The 20,542-nt window shown below is 36.1% G+C and overlaps 1 protein-coding gene across 1 annotated transcript; it reads right to left on the reverse strand.

Annotated features, from left to right (window-relative positions):
- Nucleotides 1-15,044: 15,044 nt before the first annotated feature.
- On the reverse strand, nucleotides 15,045-15,455 carry LOC148770592 (uncharacterized). Its single transcript, XM_088817924.1, has one exon. It carries the CDS (start codon nucleotides 15,453-15,455, stop codon nucleotides 15,045-15,047), a length of 411 nt encoding a protein of 136 aa, XP_088674050.1.
- Nucleotides 15,456-20,542: the final 5,087 nt, after the last annotated feature.

Below are 20,542 nucleotides of genomic sequence, written 5' to 3' on the forward strand. Positions count from 1 at the left end.
TACTGATTTTTGTGTTGTTATGTGACAATTTGCGTACGATTATAGTCGATTAATAAGTCAACTATGTTTCGTTTATAGTCGATCTATTGTTTTTAGGTCTACTATATGCTGTAATATTTACATCAACTATCGTCGATTAATAAATCAACTACACAAACAACGTATTGGATTAACGGTCAAATTAATCCAGAATTTCGCGAAAAAAACATAAGATAATCTAGAGTTCCGCGAAAAATACATACAGAGGGGGTTATCACTAATTATTTCCAAGTGGTGGACCTATCACAATGCAATTTTAAAACGTTGGATTTTCACTAATTATCCCTTCTTTTAGCTTAACAAACTTAATTTCATTTTCGGGACTAATACGAAGATTTCAAAACTCATATAAATAGCAATTTAAAACAAAAATAAAAGAACTTATATTCTAAAAAAAATGTTCTTCAATAAAAAACAATTGTAAAATAATTGTGTTTAACTTTTTTTTTTTTATAAATTAATTATTAGTATGCATCTATCTTATTAATAAAAGAAAGGTCGCTCGTGATAGTAAACATTAGGAAGAATATTAATTTTTTCAATGTTTTCTTTATGAATTCTTTTTTTCCGAACAGATTTCGGCGTTGACTGCGCGGTTCTCCGGCGTTGATTTTATTTTTCTTTTTAAATTTTTTTTTCTTGCCGGTCAACCGCCGTTAACCGCCTGTCTCCGGCATTGTTTTTTTTTTCTTTTGAAACTTTTTCTTCTCTCTAAATTACTATGTTAACAACAAAATTATTGTCTGAGATAGTAATATTGAATTCCCAAACAATAATATTACTGTCCCGAACTGTAATATTATGAATTTTACTTTCCCGAACAACAATATTATTAATATTACTGTCTCAAACAGTCATATTATTGCTTGAGACAGTAATATTACGGTCGGACACTGTAATATTACGGTCGAAGACAACAAATGGCAGGCCAAGACAGTAAACTTAATTAATACAGTAAAATTATTGTCTTAGAAAGTAATATTACCGCCTCAGAAAGTTAAATTACTGTCAAAAATTTACGGCTAGAGATATTTTTTACAAATTTATAAATCATCCACCACTAAACTAATTAAAATATTTATAAAAAAAAACCCCACCATTTTCACTGGAATCTTTACCACAAAATCTCACCATTTTCACCTTAAGTGAATAATACTTTCGTCAGAGAAAAACATTTCCAAATGTCAAAAAGAGAAGGAATTCACGTTCTTGGAGAAATAAACTAAGAGTGCTTGTATGGAAGATCCTGAACTTCCTCCATAATTGTCCAATTTGGCTTAATATAATTTCGTGTCCTAACAAAAATTTACATAATCTGTAGGTCATCTGATATAGAAGATTAAAATATCTTGTAATAAATATTTCAATGCAAATTTATTTAATAAAATTGAATAAAATAGAAATAACTAAGAACGCATGAGGATTAAGCAAATATAAGAAAGGGTGGTGGATTATAAACTTTTAGGGGTATTTATGACATTTTATATATTTTCGATGGTGAATTGAAATACTTTAGAAGTGGAAATAGCACCACTCTTAAATAATTCTAAATGTTTTAAACATATTTTGTGTTATTCTATGCCTATACTTGTCAAAATATTTCAGAGACATAACTTTTAGTCCATAACTTTGATATTCTATTATTTGTAGTTTTCTGAATACCCTTAGATCAAATCATGAATTCACAACTAAACTGAGGGCACATATAGTTATAATCTGGCAAACATGAAGAGATAGTTGTCACTTAAAGCATTGCCCAATCGGTATCATTTAAGAAAAAAAGGAAAAAGAAAAAGAAATTTGTAATTTCATTCTCCACATACTAATTCTAAATGAACACCTTCTCAAATTAAAACTCATTTAAAATGTGAAATTTACTGTTTTCATCCTCAAGTTTGCAGTTATTTCACATTTTTGGTCCCTCGTGTTTACAAGAACACTTTTGGTCCCTCATGTTTCAATAATTTGACATTTTTAGTCATTTTCGTCAATTCACCCTTAGTCCGTCAGTTACGGTAGTGATGGACACAAATTTGATTCCGTTAGTTTAACAAAAAATTGACGGAAATGGATAAAAATGTTGAATTTTTGAAACATGAAAGACCAAATTTATTTTTTGTGAACATGGGGACCAAATGTGAAATTGGTTCAAACTTGTGGAATGAAAATTGTATTTTCCCCATTTAAAATCTAGTTCAATTTCTCCATGTGTCATCACATAGATGGCATCCGTTTTTCTAAATAAAATGCGGCGGTTTATTTGTATGCTACACCCGGTGAAAGTTATCCATCTGTCATCACATAGATGGCATCCGTTTTTCTAAATAAAATGCGGCGGTTTATTTGTATGCTACACCCGGTGAAAGTTACATGCGTGCATGTTTGTATGCTTATTAATAGTAAAGATTTACCATGTGTATTTCACCCAATGTAACATTGTATATAAACCAAATGTGGCGTCCGTCTCAACTAAAAAAATAGTCACATTACTTAATAGAGTTGCCCGATTGTTAGTGTAGTATTAGTCAATTACTTAGTAACTAATTAATAGCCATTCCTCTTGAACTAGCGCTGCCAAATTGTTTGTTTGTCTTAAATTTATAATTATTAATTATGCATCATTGTAATATTTTTAAATTACTAGCTGGAAATAAGAAATATATTATATTATTTAAAAAATGTCAAATATGCCCAAATTACAGTTTTTATGGGATAATTACACTTTTCGTCCCTATACATTACCACTTATACGATTTTCGTCCCTAAACAAGATGAAGTTACAATTTTCGTCCCTATACATGTCACTTTTATGCTGTTTATGTCCCTCCGTCTATTTGTCCAGTTAGTTTGGACGGAAAAATCGCACGTGCGCCGCACGTGACACACAAAAGCACCTCTACACCTCAAAACGTTCAGATTATTAGTTGACCACCAAGAATTTCACAATGTGAGACGACTGTTTGAGCTTCAACTCTTCTTCCGACCGTGCCATGATGTAATAATCCACGCCGTCGGACAGGTCTCCCATCGGAATCAAAGTTGGGGAAAATCGGTCCCGCAGATCCCAAGCCTCCAGCTCGGCGAGGCGGGTGACGCAGTAGAATAGCTTTTGCGCGGCAGAGTAAACGAAGGACTGGTAATCCCTGTTGTGGAGATTTGAAGACGGAGCGCCGATGGGGATCCACTGGGTGGTGCTGCGGCGGCTGGGGCAGCAGAAGGGCAGCCTTTGTTCCGGCCCGTACGTCATCATTGCGCGGCAGTTTTCTCCGACCCCTGATGGCGGCGGCGGATCCGAGGCTCAATACTTTGTCCTCAGCGAGGCTGTAGAACTTATAGACCATGCCGCCGCCTTCAAGAGCTGGTGGTAGCATCAGCCAAGGCGAGAACTTTTATGGCTTTTATGGCAAACTCGACGGGCAATGGACGGATTCAATGATGAATTCATAAGGAATTGAGAGATTTCGAAAATTGGGGCTTAGGGTTTTCTAGAGAATTTTGATATTTATAAAATTATTCTAATAATCTGAACGTTTTGAGGTGTAGAGGTGCTTTTGTGTGTCACGTGCGGCGCACGTGCGATTTTTCCGTCCAAACTAACTGGGCAAATGGACGGAGGGACAGAAACAGCATAAAAGTGACATGTATAGGGACGAAAATTGTAACTTCATCTTGTTTAGGGACGAAAATCGTATAAGTGGTAATGTATAGGGACGAAAAGTGTAATTATCCCCAGTTTTTATTCTTCAAGTTTGCACTGATTTTACATTTGGTTCCCTATATTCACAAAAAACACATTTGGTCCCTCATATTTCAATAATTTAACCCTTTTGGTCATTTCCGCCAATATACTGTTAGTCTATCAGTTATGTCATTGATGGGCACACGCTTGATTAAGTTAGTTTTAACGGAAAATTGATGGAAATGACTAAAAGTGTTGAATTTTTGAAGCATAAGAGACGAAATGTGTTTTTTTTTTAAATGAAGCACCAAATGTGAAATCGATACTGATGTGAGAAACAAAAACTGTATTTTTTCCATAAGTTATTGTACCGTCTATGAAATGCCACACCCATTTAGGGGTGAGAAAAAAAAACCGAGGAACCGAACCGAAAACCGACAAAACCGAACCGAATTGCACCAAACCGAAGCATAAACCGCATACTCAGTTTTCAATTTTATGTGAACCGAAAATTTCGGTTCGTATTCGGTTTTCCAAGTAGGAAACCGAACCGATGACCCGAACCGACATCAATACGGCGTCGTTTCATTAAATATATATTTTTTTTTACTTGAATGAATTTCATTGATTTTTGGGCCTGTTTTGGGCCTACATTTGGGCTTGTTTTTTATTGATTTTTTTTATTTATGAATTTTGAGTTGATTTATTGACGTTTTTTGGCTGATTTTTGGTCCCAAATGAGCCCAAAATCGAACCGATAACCGAACCGAAACCGAACTGAAACCGATCAGGAACCAAACCGCAAGAAACCGATCGGTTTGATTTTTTGTTCTTTAGGGACCGAACACTTCGGTTCCGGTTCCGGTTTGTGCCTAAAACCGAACCGAACCGAACCGTTCTCACCCCTACACCCAATCAAATAGAATGATGATTTAATACCATAGATCTATACACCGTCACAACTGCCATATCCATCCTTGTATCATTCTACACAATCAGATTGAATGCGCTGATATGAGGACCAAAGAAGATATTAAATATATGTTCCGATAAAGGGTAAAACATACCACTTTCTTTTCTACTGACATTTTGCATCAAAATTGGAAAATTGTATTCAGACGTTCCATAATGTGTAAGAGCAAATGGCAAATAGGCCAATGACAAGAGACTTTAATGCACGTGTCACAAGAAAATGTTTTGCAAATAAACCCATCTCCATATTTTTTGTCTAAAATGCCCTCCATAATTTTCCATCCATTATACTCTAAGTTCATTAATATTGGACACTGACCCTGGATTCGAACAAATATATGACCTTACCGGCTATTTCGAACCTACACCGGGTGAATATAACCGGGTGTGGGATATGCTGACGCGTGGCATTCTTTATTATTTTTTTATTTATTTTATTCGTCTCTTTTTTCCTTTTACAAATAGGGATTTTTATGCAAAAGTCCCCAACCAAGCATGTTTATTATTCTAGGTATAGGGGACATATCTCTTTCACCAATAAGCCCATCCCTTTAATATTTATTATAACTAAAGGAAACATTCATGTATATCCCAATATTACCCTCAATCATTTATACCCAATTCTTAATTGTAATCCAAATTAATCAATTTTGTCCATAAAAGTTCAATTTTGACCACAAAAATTCAATTTTGACTTTTTTTTGGAGTATAATTTAATATGCTCCAATTTCATCCTTAACTTAATTTAATCTCAATTTGACCCCAAATTTCACAAATTATTAAATTTTGACCCAAAATTTTTTTTTTTTCAAAAAAATTTTTTTTTTCAAAAATTTTTTTTGCCGCCGGATTCCAGCGTTGACTTTTTAAACTTTTTTTTTTTTTTTTTTTTTTTTTTTTTTTCCTTCCGGATTTTTTTTTCCGGATTCCGGCGTTGACTTTTTTTTTTTTTTTTTTGTTGCTTTTTTCTTTTTTTTTTTTCTTTTCTTTTCTTCCGGATTTTTTCGCCGGTTTCCGGCGGTCTCTTTCTTTAGTGTTTTTTTAAGTTTTTTTTTTTTTGTTTGGTTTGTTTTGTTTTTCCACGCCCGCCGCTACACGTTGACCGTAATTGTGCTGTCACTGACAGTAATTTAGCGTAATTATACTGTCAATGATAGTTAATTAACGTAATTGTACTGCCGTTATATTACATTTATGTAATTGTGCTGCCGTTGACAGTAAATTAATGCAATATTATATTTTTTTTATTTATTATTATTTTTTTTTATTTTTTTTGATTTGTTGACAAGTCAACGTAATTATATTACTGTCGTTGACAGTAAAATAACTGTAAACACAATAATATTACTGTCAACAACATCAATATTATTATTTTTTTGGGGTGTTTGTTTTGTTTGAGTTATTCACGGAGTAACGTATTAATATTACTGTCTATTATTGTAATATTACTGTAAACACAATAATATTACTGTGGTTGACGGTAATATTACTGTTGTTATAGTAATATTCCTGTCAACCACATCAATATTATTATTTTGTTTGGATTTTTTGTTTATTCGAGTTATTCACGGAGTAACGTAATAATATTACTGTCTACTATTGTAATATTACTGTTGCTATAGTAATATTACTGTCACTCACAGTAATATTAATTCTTTTGGTTTTTTTTATTTTGTTTACATTTGTTGAACGGACAACATAGTAATATTACTTTATTATACAATAATAATGAATTTTGTTGTGTTAATATTAATGTGCTAGAGATTAATATAGCAATATCAATGTGTTAAACTATAGTTTAGTTAATTTTACTGTGTTTAACAGTAATATAGTTAATATTAATGTCATTCACAGCAATATTGCTGTTTAAACGGAAAAAAAAAAAAAAAAGAAAAAAAAAAAAAAAAAAATTTAAAAAGTCAACGCCGGTCACCGCCGGAATCCGGAAAAAAAATCCGGAAGGAAAAAAAAAAAAAAAAAAAAAAAAAAAAAAAAATTAAAAAGTCAACGCCGGAGACCGGCGTTGACCGCCGGTCAACGCCGGAATCCGGAAAAAAAAAAAAAAAAAAAAAAATTAAAAAGTCAACGCCGGAATCCGGCGGGAAAAAAAAGTTTTTGAAAAAAAAAAAATTTGTGAAAAAAAAAAATTTTGGGTCAAAATTGAATAATTTGTGAAAGTTGGGGTCAAATTGAAGTTAAAGTAAGTTAAGGATGAAATTGGAGCATATTAAAGTAAGAGGGGTTATTTTAGTCCTTTACATAAATCTGGACCATGTGTGGACTTATTGGTAAAGGAGAATATTGTCTGGATCTCTTTATGAATAAGTTCCCACTGATGGGCTTATTTGTAATATGCCCTTACAAATATATTCCTAAACCATAGTTAGAAACGGGTTAGACTTTTTGTTAACCAAATCCCACTAACTTGGATAATTTAGATCTGTTTTTTTCTCTCAAACGTCAAATTCTTCTCTCCTTCATATTTTTTCATTACTGATTTTATCATAAAATAATATTCATCACATCTCTGTAATTTGATGATTTTGTTTACAGGTATGATGATAAAATTCTCTGTGTTGGGTCTTTTATTTCAGCCATTTTCTCTTCGCTTCTACAGTCCACACAATTTAAGATTTTACAAACACAGTGAAAGAGTAAACAAGAAACGAGAAAATAATCCAGTCACGATGAACTGGAGCATGAGAGAGAGAACCGAAACACACAAACTAAGTTTCAATCGAACTCTGAAATCATAAAAGGCTCAATTAGTGCCGGAGAAAAATTTGTAATAATCTTAATATCTTATAGATAATTGGTCAACGGATGAGAGGGAGATGTCTAATATCCGTCTTGTCGGAAATGGAGAAAACCAGGAAAAGAAAAAAAAAAAAAAAAAAAAAAAGGGTAGAAGGAGACGACGGTAGCAGTAGGAGAGAGAAAATGAGATCAATTCCAAGCCTAGTTTAGAAAAATAAATAAATAAAACACAATGAATAAAAAACAATAATTAAAGAAAGAGACGAATAAAATAAATAAAAAAATAATAAAGAATGCCACGCGTCAGCATATCCTAGGTGTGGCAATTTGGATCCGGTTTCATGGATCCGATTAGATCCGGTTCGGTTCATAAGGATCCGGTTTAGATTAAGTTTAGTTGAAATAAATCGGATCCGATCCAGTTGATATTTTTTTAAAACTGGATCCATGTGGATCCACTTTGAATCCATTAAAAGTTTAACCACAAAATAAAGTGGATCATATTGGATCCAATCAAAACCCAATTAAATACCAAAACAATTTTCTCAAAAAAAAAAGTCAAAATATTATTTTAATTAAAAGTGTATATGAGTGTGTGTGTGCGTAAAATAGTGTGTGTGTGTGTAACACAGTGTGTGTGTGTGTGTAACACAGAGTGTGTGTGTGTGTGTGCGTAAAATAGTGTGTGTGTGTGTGTGTGTGTGTGAGTGTGTGTGTGTGTAACACAGTGTGTGTAGAAATTGTGTGTGTATGCGTGTGTGTGTGCGCGTAAAATAGTGTGTGTGTGTGTGTGTGTGTGCGTAAAATAGTGTGTGTGTGTGTGTGTGTGTGTGAGTGTGTGTGTGTGTGCGTAAAATAGTGTGTGTGTGTGTATGAGTGTGTGTGTGTGTGCGTAAAATAATGTGTGTGTGTGTGTGTGTGTGTAGAAATTGTGTGCGTATGCGTGTGTGTGTGTGTGTGTGCGCGTAAAATAGTGTGTGTAGAAATTGTGTGTGTATGCGTGTGTGTGTGTGTGTGTGTGTAAAACAGTGTATGTGTGTGTGTGTGTGTGTGTGTGTGTAAAACATTGTGTGTGTGTGTGTGTAAAACAGTGTGTGTGTGTAAAATAGTGTGTGTGTGTGTGTGTAAAACAGAGCGTGTGTGTGTGTGTGTAAAACAGAGTGTGTGTGTGTGTGTGTATAAACAGTGTGTGTATGTGAGTGTGTGTAGAAGCTGTGTGTGCATGTGAGTGTGTGTGTCAATGTGTGTGTGTAAAACAGTGTGTGTATTTGAGTGTGTGTGTGTGTGTGTGTGTGTAAAACAGTGTGTGTATGTGAGTGTGTGTGTGAAACAGTGTGTGTATATGTAAAACAGAGTGTGTGTGTGTGTGTAAAACGGTGTGTGTGTGTGTGTAAAACAGTGTATGTGTGTGCAAAACAGTGTGTGTGTGTGTGTGTGTGTGTGTGTGTGTGTGTGTGTAAAACGGGCTGTGGCCTGTGTGTGTTAAACAGTTGTGTATGTGTGTGAGAGTGTGTTGAAAAGTGTGTGTGATAATGTGAGTTTGAAAGTTTATATATTAATTATTAAACCACATAAATTGAGATATTAAATCCTAAAAGTTGAGATATTAAACTACATAAATTGAGATATTAAATCCTAAAAGTTGAGATATTCAACCTCATAAGTTGAATTAAAAATGAAATGGATCCATTTGGATCCAATCCGGATCGGTCTAAATTCGATCCACATTAAATCTATTCATATAAGTTGATATTGGATCCGGATCCTTTTGAATCCGATCCACATGGATCCGGATCGGATCCGGTCCAAGTTGAGAAATTGCCACCCCTAGCATATCCCACACCCGGTTATATTCACCCGGTGTAGGTTCGAAATAGCCCACCTTACCCCCATTTTCATAATTTTTTGATTTTTTTTTCAGAAACTAGTTGTTTTCCTGAATTTTATTTCTTGGGGCCAAATTCCGGCATTGACCGCGCGGTTCTCCCGCGTTGACTTTATTTAATTTTTTTTCTCAATTTGTTTAATGGCCGGTCAACCGCCGTTGACCATCGGTCTCCGGCATTGATTTTTTTTTTGAATTTTTCTTTCTATCTCTAAATTACCATGTTAACAACAAAATTATTGTCTGAGATAGTAATATTGAATGCCAAAACAATAATATTACTAATATTACTGTCCCAAACAGTAATATTATTGCATGACACAGTAATATTATGGTCGGAGACTGTAATATTACGGGCGAAGATGGCAAAATTGCAGGTCAAGACGATAAAATTAATTAATACACTGAAATTACTGTCTTCGATAGTTAAATTACTGTCGGAGACACTAATAATGTTGCTGGGCAAGACAATAATATTAATTAAAACATTTTTTTTAAGAAAAAACAAATTTAAAAAAAAAAGGGAAAGTCAACGCCTGAGACCAGCGGTCTCTAGCGGTGGCTGTCAAAATTGAGGTCTTAATTGGAATAAGGGTCAAAATTTGTTAAAAAATGTGGTGTAAATCATGAGATTGAAGTTGAATTAGGTTTTCAATGAGTTGAGGGTAATTTTGGTATATATAAAAGGGTTTCCTTATTTGCAAATAAGTTTGAATGAGGTTAATTTATTTGCAAGACAAAAAACTTGGATGTCCCCCTTTTAATTAAGTGTTCTTGTCATTGGTATATTTGCCATTTGCCAAATGTTTAATTAGGAGATGCAATTCTTCCTCGTTTTTCCAGGGGCAGGGTTGGGGTCAAAGTCAAACAGAATGAGTCGGAATCGATCTTTTCGAAAAATCACTTGGGCAAAATTTCGAAAAGTTACTCAAAAATTTCGGAATCTCGAAATTCATTAAAATTCTAAAAGTTTCGGAAATTCCTAAAGTCACACAACTTATTGAATAACTTTTCCCTGCAAGCTTTTAGTTCATATTTTTTTATTAAGTAGTTTTTATATTTTTCTTATACTAAATTTTAAATACCATTTGATCAAATATTTATTTATAATTTGGCAAACATAAAGAGAGATTTGTAATTGAAAGCGTTACTAGTATATATAGCATTACTCAATTGGTATTATTTAAAAAAGTTTAAAGGTTTTGTTGAGAAGGTCTCTGACCACAAACTTTTATTAATTTAGAATTAAGTGTTTTATTAAGTAGTGTTTTATCTCTTTTGTTAATAAGCTTGATGTCGAATTGTTGACAAAATGTTCCAAATTCTTGTTCACTTCTCTTTAGCACCCATTTTAGATTTTGTTGTAGTTTCAAATCTTGACATATTTTTAAACATTCTTGTTGTGTTATGCTAACAAGTTGTACATTTGTGAATTTCTTATATTTGTTTTATTTGTTTTCCACTAGTTTCTTGGGACTCGTCTATGGCATTACTATTGTCGGAGTCATTACTATACTACTGGAAGTTGGGGTATATGGTGCAATTGGATGACTTGAGATAGAAGTTGTGGCTTCGAACCTACTTAATTGGCTTTGCATTGATAATGAAATCGGTCTTGTTGTCGTGAATATTTTTTACGCTAGAAGGTGTTATCTGACATGGCTTAGAAAGTGGTTTTTGAATCTCTCTCTCTCTTTCTTTTTTTTTTTCAGGAGGATTTTGTTGAATAATTAAAGGTTGTATATTTTTCTCAATTCTATCTAATTGTTTCGCTATGGTGTTTCAATTAGCGTTTGTATAATTATTTTGGTTTATAATATTTTTATATTTCATTTCTCGTCTTCTCCTGGGTTTTTAAAGGGATCACTTCAATTTGCTGGTTTTGAATACTAAGTTTTATTCCTCGTGAGGGATGTTGGGCTAAATACCTAACACGCAAGTGCACGTATCGCAAACAAGTAGTAAAAGTGGACTCGTGAGAGTCGGATGTCGATCCCACTGGGCATACTCAAATTATCTAATCCTGAGTACCAAATTCTAACAATTATGATTATTATCCAGCCTACGCAGGGTTGTCAAATTTAATCAACTAAATAATTAAACTAATTATAAAAGCAAATAAACACGAGAGAATATCAATAAAAAAAAGGATCTAGGATTTTATCTTCCCCCTATGCGATAATTTATCACCCAATTAAACCTCTATCATGCAAGTTACAATTCCTGATTATTAACCCGAGACACGAAATTACTCATAACCCGCTATCGTGTGTATTATGAGTCTATTATTTATAACCGATTCACTATATGTCTATGCAAACCAATTATGAATAAAACATTAACTAACAAGTCTCGTAAACGGCTACCTAAGGTGATATCTGTATGTCTACGACACCACATGCAATTGACACACTCATCCGGTGAAAACTACTCGAAGGCTCTCCTATCCTTGTTCTAATTATTAAAACGATCTGTCGATTCAATTCTAATAATAACACATAGAGACATAAATTAGCTACGTTCATGCACTAAATAAGATCAAATAGAAGAAATAATCATGGAAATTAAACTTGCATAATATTAGAAAAATAGGTTCGAATCACCACATAGGGTTCCAATAAAATCCTAGATTAAAAACTTAGCTACTCATGTTCTCTACGAAAAGCATAATAAAAATATGAAAATTCATAAAAGTTGAAAATGAAAGTAAAAGGAGAACTATGATGAAGATTCGTCAAGTCTTTGTCTTCGTTGCTCCGTTCTCTTGCTCCTAGATTACGTGTCGAAAAAGATCCCCAATTGTGTGCTTGGCTTGGTCTTATATAGGGTGGAAAACTTGGGGAAGAAGGCAGTTTCCTTGTGTAATTACTGCGCCTCCTCGTGATCTCGGACGGCCATGCCAAATTTAGTGCTAAAACTCGGACGGCCGTCTGGGCTTCAAATCTTCAGATTTTCGACTTTTTCACTTTTGGCCCATATTTTCTCCGAAATTGCAGTTTTGACCCCATACCTTTCCAATTCTTCAATTTGTACCTAAGATACAAATAATCAACATTTTAAGCACCAATTATCGTTAAAACACACCAAAAGCTCCAATTAAAAGGTACGATTAAGTGTAAAAATATACACTTAACACACCCCCAAACTTGATCTTTTGTTTGTCCTCAAGTAAAATCTATTCATAAGCAAATAACTCAATTACAACATCTACATAGATCAATGATCAACTTCACGTTTTCAGAACTTGTAATTATGATGAAAATTCTTAGGCATTCGCAAGCTCAACATTCAACAGCACTTAGTCACTCAATATCACCAAAAACCACAAATCATACAATTGCTTCAAGCATCGAATATTTGCAAATTAAAGATAGAAAGAATTTATACTTACATGCATATGTTTGACTCCAAATACTCACCAAATTATTCTACTCCCCTAATATTGAACACTAAGCTATTGGGATCATTGGGGATTTGTGGCTTTCAATTGTAAGGTTCTTTGGTTCGAGATAGGAAATATGGGTATATGTGGCTATTCTTCATGAATTGAGGTGATTACGCCAAAATTTGAAAGATAGGCGTTGAAAAAATGAATTCACCTCTAAGGACCTTAATAAACTCGATTCTTAAGAGTTCAAGAGTCTCCACTTTTTCTCTTAAGACAATGGACCGAGCTTTCAAAACAATTCAACAACTAGTCCTTAATTTTCCCTTCTAGATTAATCGTCTCGCCACCTCCGCCTTGCTCGTGAGCATCACCATCCTCCTCGTCCTCAAATGGCTCGGGTACTGGCTCAAGAATCGGTGCGGGCATCTGGCCCGGTTCGGCGCACTCAGGGGTACCGCATACTAAATGGCGTACAATAGCTTGGAGCATCTTCTCCGACCACCGTTGAAGGGATTCGATTGTGCTAACTTTGTTCTCCACCGTGGCTAACCGATTTCGAGCAATCACCAATTCCCGCTCCATTCGCCTTTGAAAACGGTGATCCGAACTTGTTCTTGGACCCTCGGGTGGAGCGATTTGTTGTCCACCATAGATGGGTGCTTTGAATTGTTGGGCCGCAAGGTTACTAATCGGCTTTCGGATTTGTGTGTCAATATCCATCGGTTTGGTTGGAACCCTGGCTTTCTTGCATAAGCCAGTAACGAGACAAGGTAAATAAAGCCCTTTGTAGTTGTTGGTCATGGATATCCAAAAGCGGTCGGATGTGATTTCTCCAATGTTGATTGGTGTGCCTTTTAAAATGAAATACGCAAGAGCACACCTTTCATGGTTCATTTGAGCCAACGAGCGAGTGGGGATGAGATTGGTGCATATGAAAGTAAGGCACGCCTTGCCTATTTGGTGGATGCAATTCCACTCCAACTCGTACTCCTCATCGTTGGAGAATTCGGACCAAATTGGGGGCCCATCGCATAATACTTCTCCGAGTTGGTCTTTTATTACCTCGAGTTGCATTTGTTCCAAATTGAACGCCTCATGCTTGATGTTGTAGAAGGAGTTAATGGCTTTGGCACTCCAATCCACTCTCTTTCCTTGAACCGTGCTCGTCATCGTATCCGAAGTTTGGTGGATACGATGGTTGGCATAGAACTCGCGGACTAAGGACAAGTTGATCGAATCCGCCGGTTGTAGCAATGAGTGGCACCCTTGTCGCACGAATTCTTGATTCAATGGTTCAAATTGAGGTAAGGTAACCTTGTATGTGCGCTCCGTTACGATTTTCTTCACCATTTGTTTGGTAAAAAAGACTTTAGAGCCTTCAACACAAAAGGCATCGTCATCGGGAGTTGGAACTTGGTCGGCTTTCTTTCCCTTCCCCTTGCCCTTCGAGGTGCCTTCTCCGTCTCGTCCTCTTTTTCCCATGGTGTCGAATATGCCTTTTGGAAGGGATTTGAGATGAATTGGTGTGTAAAATTTCCCCCAAACTTGAGTCGGGCGAATCGTCAAACACCTTGTGGACGTTCTTTGTTGAATGGGTGTTTTGAAAATTGGGCACCTCCTTGAACCCTCCCTGCAAGAATCACAAAGAACCAAAGTTGTTTAAGTGTATGTGTATGTAATTTGTGAATGTTAGGCGAAATGCTTGCAAGGTAAAGTGAAAATTTTGAAAAGGGGAAGCTAGGGTTCGAAGTGGGAGAGAGAGGGAAGAGTTGGGATTCTGAGAATGGAGTTGTGTTCACCCCTCTTTAATACGCCTCTACCTCGTTTCGCGCGGCCGTGTAAGTTTTTGAACTGTTTTCCGCACGGCCGTGCGAATTGCTAAATTGGGGCAATAGCCTTCTGTTTCTCGCACGGCCGTGTGAGATTACAATGTTTTTTTTCATGCGGCCGCACCCCAAGCCAAAATTGGGCAGTAGCTTCCCAGATTTTTCACACGGCCGTGTGAAATTTAGTTACTTTTTCCGCGCGGCCGTGCCCCAAGCCAAAATTATACAGAAGCTTTTTCTTCTTTTCACACGGCCGTGTGGGATTCAAGCCAATTTTTGGTGCGGCCGTGTGAATTGCAAAATTGCATTTTGACCCCTGAAAATAAAAAAATTGTTTATTTCATTAGTTTGCACGCTTCAATAAAAATAAAATAAAAATAAAACCAAAAACTAACAAAAACGAATAAAATAAAGGAAAGAAAAAAAACGAAATCTCGGGTTGCCTCCCGACAAGCTCTAAGTTTACAGTCTTCAGCCAGACTTTGTCTGCTTCTTTGTTCAAGCTAACGTGACCGAAGTCACTGGGCGATTGAATTCTCCTCCCTGATAATGTTTGAGGCGTTGCCCATTGACTTTGAAAGATATTCCGGTTTCGGAATCCAATAACTCGACTGCGCCATGCGGAAATACTTCGAGTATAGTAAATGGTCCGGACCATCTTGACTTGAGTTTTCCCAGAAACAACTTGAGACGAGAGTTGTAAAGGAGTACCAATTGACCCTTGTAAAATTCTCGATGCAATATTTTATTATCGTGCCAACGCTTGGTTTTTTCCTTGTACACACGATTTCTTTCGTAAGCATTCAATCGCAATTCATCGAGCTCGTTGAGTTGCATCATTCCTTTCTCCTTGCATGCTTCAAGATCGAAATTTAGCTTCTTAATTGCCCAAAACACATTATGCTCCATTTCAATCGGTAGATGACACGCGTTGCCATAAATCAATCGAAACGGTGTCATCCCAAGTTGAGTTTTGTAAGCTGTACGATATGCCCAAAGTCCATCGTCTAATTTTCTCGACCAATCCTTCCGTGTAGGACTCACAACTTTCTCGAGGATATTTTTGATTTCACGATTCGTAACCTTTCTTGCCCGTTCGTCTGTGGGTGATAGGCCAACGCGACATTATGCTTTACACCATACTTGGCCAAGAGTGCTTCGAATTGTTTGTTGCAAAAGTGAGTGCCTCCATCACTAATAATTGCTCGTGGTGTTCCAAATCGAGTGAAAAATATGTCTTTTCAAGAAAGTACAAACCACTGCAGAATCATTAGTAGGAAAGGCGGTCGCCTCAACCCATTTAGATACATAATCGACGACCACTAAGATGTATAGGTTATTGAATGATGGGACAAAAGGCCCCATAAAATCTATTCCCCATACATCGAAGGGCTCTACTTCGATCATTGTATTTAATGGGAGTTCGTGCCTCCTAGAAATATTACCTACTCGCTGGCATCTATCGCAACTTGATACAAAATTATAGCAATCTTTAGACAGAGTTGGCCAAAAGAAACCTGGCTGAAGTACCTTTCTCGCTGTTCGCTCACCTCCATAATGCCCCGCATAATCCGAGCCCTGGCAATGAAAAAGTATATATCTTTGCTCGCTTTCCGGTACACATCTTCGAATAACTAAATCGCTGCATTGTCTAAAAAAAAAGGGTTCTTCCCAAAAGTAGAAATTCACATCGTGTAAAAACTTTTTTCGTTGATGAAAAGTGAGCTCAGGTGGAAGTACATGGCTAACTAAATAATTCACAAAATCCGCATACCACGGTACTTCTTGATTATCTACAACAAGTAATTGTTCATCCGGAAAGTTTTCATTAATGCAAATTGTATCTTTAAATTCCGTTTCTAGCCTAGATAAATGATCGGTTACTTGGTTCTCGCTACCCTTACGATCACAAATTTCTAAATCAAACTCTTGCAGCAGTAAGACCCACCTAATAAGTCTAGGTTTTGCTTCTTTTTATTCAATCAAATATTTCAAGGCCGAATGATCTGTAAGACAATGACCTTTGTGCCTATAAGATATGATCTAAATTTTTCGAATACAAAAACAACTGCTAGCAACTCTTTTTCAGTAGTGGTATTGTTCAATTGCGCATCGTTTAGAGTTTTACTAGCATAGTAAATTGAATGAAAAAAATTATTCTTTCTTTGGCCCAACACTCCACCTACCGCATAATCACTGGCATCACACATAAGTTCAAAGGGTTCATCCCAATCAGGCACAACAATAATAGGAGCAGTTACTAACCTTGTTTTCAATTTGTCGAAGGCTTTGAGGCATTCGTCATTGAAGTCAAATTTGACGACCTTCTCCAACAAATTTCACAATGGTTTGGCAACCTTAGAAAAATCCTTGATGAACCGCCTATAGAAACCTGCATGTCCCAAAAAACTTTGAATTCCCTTTACTGAAATTGGTGCCGGTAATTTTTCGATTGTCTCGATTTTGGCTCGATCGACTTCTAAATCTTTCTTTGACACCTTGTGTCCTTGCACAATCCCTTCTTGCACCATAAAGTGGCACTTTTCCCAGTTGAGCACCAAACATGTCTCTTCACACCTGCGAACCACATAGGGTTCCAATAAAATCCTAGATTAAAAACTTAGCTACTCATGTTCTCTACGAAAAGCATAATAAAAATACAAAAATTCATAAAAGTTGAAAATGAAAGTAAAGGGAGAACTATGATGAAGATTCGTCAAATCTTTGTCTTCGTTGCTCCGTTCTCTTGCTCCTAGATTACGTGTCGAAAAAGATCCCCAATTGTGTGCTTGGCTTGGTCTTATATATGGTGGAAAACTTGGGGAATAAGGCAGTTTCCTTGTGTAATTAAAATTCCTTTACTGCGCCTCCTCGTGATATCCGCGGACGGCCGTGCCAAATTGAGTGCTAAAACTCGGACGACCGTCTGGGCTTCAAATCTTCAGATTTTTTACTTTTTCACTTTTGGCCCATATTTTCTCCGAAATTGCAGTTTTTACCCCATACTTTTCCAATTCTTCAATTTGTACCTAAAATACAAATAATCAAAATTTTAAGCACCAATTATCGTTAAAACACACCAAAAGCTCCAGTTAAAAGGACGATTAAGTGTAAAAATATACACTTAACAAGGGCGAATGGTTAGCTTGATTTTTTTCTAGAATTTGTAATTGTTTCACATGCTGGATTTTTATTTCTATGAGTTATAGGACTAATGGTCTTTTGAAAAGGATATTTTATAGAAGTTAGCAGGGCATATATTTCGAACCAGTCAAAAAAGAAAATATGTATTTTATGAATATTACCAAATTTATAATACTTTTCTTGTATGTTTTTCCTATCGTTAAGACATTCTTTGATATATAAATATTGGACTCAATATCCTCAGTTAGAATCATTTGATCGTGTATCATAGTTTTATATATGATGTGGACATATTGGCCACACAAAATTATGTTGGGATTTTATATAGTTATATGGCGTGTATAGATTATTTTGAAAACTTTAATGGGTTAGAATTACCATACCTTATCCTAAAAAATTGACCTTAACTGGGTATACATATGTAAATATATGATAAGAAAATATATTTTATATGATGAAGCACCACTTGATGGATAATAGTTTTATTTCTTGAAGAACAAGGAAGTAAAGTGTGTATTGTGTATTATGAGAAGAAAACGGAGATGACTTCTAACCTAAAAAAGGCCATACATATATATATATATATATATATATATATATATATATATATATATATATATATATATATATATATATATATATATATATATATATATATGCTTGTGACAAAGGGACAAAGATATAGAATGCCAAGGTATTTTTTTATCATTAATACGAAAAAGGTTTATTTATTACAATAATAAATGGAAAGACCACATCCACAAGTTGGCTTGTTGGTCACCTACTCTAACAATCTCCCACCCGACCTAAAGCCAACTACCCATGAATCGCAATCCCATCGACTCTCGATGTTTCTCGTGGACCGACCTTGGTAAAGGCTTCGTGAATGGGTATGCAACGTTCTCTTCCGAGGTGACTCGTTCTACTTTAACTTCACCTCTATCAATGATCTCTTGCATCACATGTTACTTCCTCAGAATATGCTTGGACTTCTGATGAGATCTCGGCTCCTTAGCTTCAACCACGGCTCCGGTGTTATCACAGTACAATGGTACTGGATCATTAGCATTAGGAATGACACCCAACTCTTGGATGAACTTCCTTATCCAAGTCCCTTCGTTTGCAGCTTCGGACGCTGCAATGTATTCAACTTTGGTAGTGGAATGGGCCGTTGTGCTTTGCTTGAAACTCTTCCAACACACGGCACCATCATTAAGCGTGAATATAAACCCCGAATTCGACTTTGAGTCATCCACATCCGATTGAAAACTAGAGTCGGTAAAGCCATCTAATTTCTACTCCGCACCCCCATAGACCAAAAATATATCCTTAGTCCTTCGTAAGTACTCGAGAATATCTTTCACGGCCTTCCAGTGAGCTGGACCGGGGTTAGACTGATATCGGCTTGTGACACTCATAACATACGCGATATCGGGTCTCGCACATAGCATGCCATACATTATGCTTCCTATGGCAGAAGCATAAGGCGTCCTTTTCATCTCCTTGACTTCACTAGGTGTCTGAGGACACATAGATTTCGAGAGATGAACCCATGGGACATTGGCAAGAATCCCTTCTTGAATTCTTCCATGCTAAACCGTTTCATAACGGTGTCTATGTACATGCTTTGGGATAAGCCAAGCATCTTTTTTGCTCTATCTCTATAGATTCGTATTCCTAATACATAAGATGCTTCTCCCAAATCCTTCATTGAGAAACGTGTGGAAAACCATGCTTTCGTTTGTTGCAACATTCCTACGTCATTCCCAATGAGTAGAATGTCATCAAGATAAATCACCAAAAATATCACTGCCCTCCCACTAACCTTCTTGTATATACAAGGTTCCTCCGGGTTCTTCTCAAAATCAAACTCTTTGATAGTTGAGTCAAACCTAATGTTCCAACTATGGGATGCTTGTTTCAATCCATAAATGGATCGCTGGAGTTTGCAAACCTTTTGCTCACTTCCAGAAGATATGAAGCCTTCCGGCTGCACCATGTAAATTTCTTCCTCAATGTCTCCATTAAGGAAAGCAGTCTTCACATCCATTTGCCATATCTCGTAGTCGTACCGCGCAGCTATGGCCAGCAAAATCCTAATGGACTTCACCATCGCGACTGGTGAAAAGGTCTCCTCATAGTTAACACCTTGCCTTTGAGTATATCCTTTCGCTACCAATCTAGCTTTATAGGTCGATACATTTCCATCCACTCCAATTGTCTTCTTATAGATCCATTTGCAGCCTATCGGAACTATTCCCTTAGGTGGATCTACCAAGGTCCACACCTTGTTGGAGTACATGGAGTCCATCTCGGATTTCATGGCAGTTTGCCAATGTCCCATGTCCGCATCCGATACGGCCTCATTGCATGTTCTTGGATTTCGTCCAATATCAACATGATCTTCATCATTTTCGAGGAGGAATAACCTATTTGGCATTTTCCGAACTCTTTCGGATCTACGTACCGTAGGTTCAGGAAGTATATTAGTGGATTGTTGTATTGGTTCGATTACTTGTTCTTGCTCTTGAACTTCACTTTGCGGTTCTTGAACTACTTCAAGTTCTATCATGCTGCATTTTCTATCGGATAGAAACTCCCTTTCTAAAAAGGTGGCATTTCTCGAAACAAACGTCTTTGTTTCTTTGACATAATAGAATTAGTATCCCATTGAGTCTTCGGGATACCCCACAAAGTAGCATAAGTCGGATTTACTATCCAACTTATCTCCCACTAATCGCTTCACATAAGCGGGACAACTCCATATCCTAATATGTTTGAAGTTGGGTTTCCGGGAGTGCCAAAGTTCATAAGGTGTGGATTTAACTGCTTTGGTGTTAACACTATTCAGC

The sequence above is a fragment of the Erythranthe guttata genome, chromosome 5 (assembly GCF_056151865.1).
Source record: "Erythranthe guttata isolate IM_541 chromosome 5, IM_541, whole genome shotgun sequence".
In the NCBI taxonomy this organism is placed as follows: domain Eukaryota; kingdom Viridiplantae; phylum Streptophyta; class Magnoliopsida; order Lamiales; family Phrymaceae; genus Erythranthe; species Erythranthe guttata.

Bases quoted from the DNA above. Each gene is read 5' to 3' on its own strand.
- LOC148770592 (XM_088817924.1), bottom strand. From the start codon at position 15,455: ATGGAGCATAATGTGTTTTGGGCAATTAAGAAGCTAAATTTCGATCTT.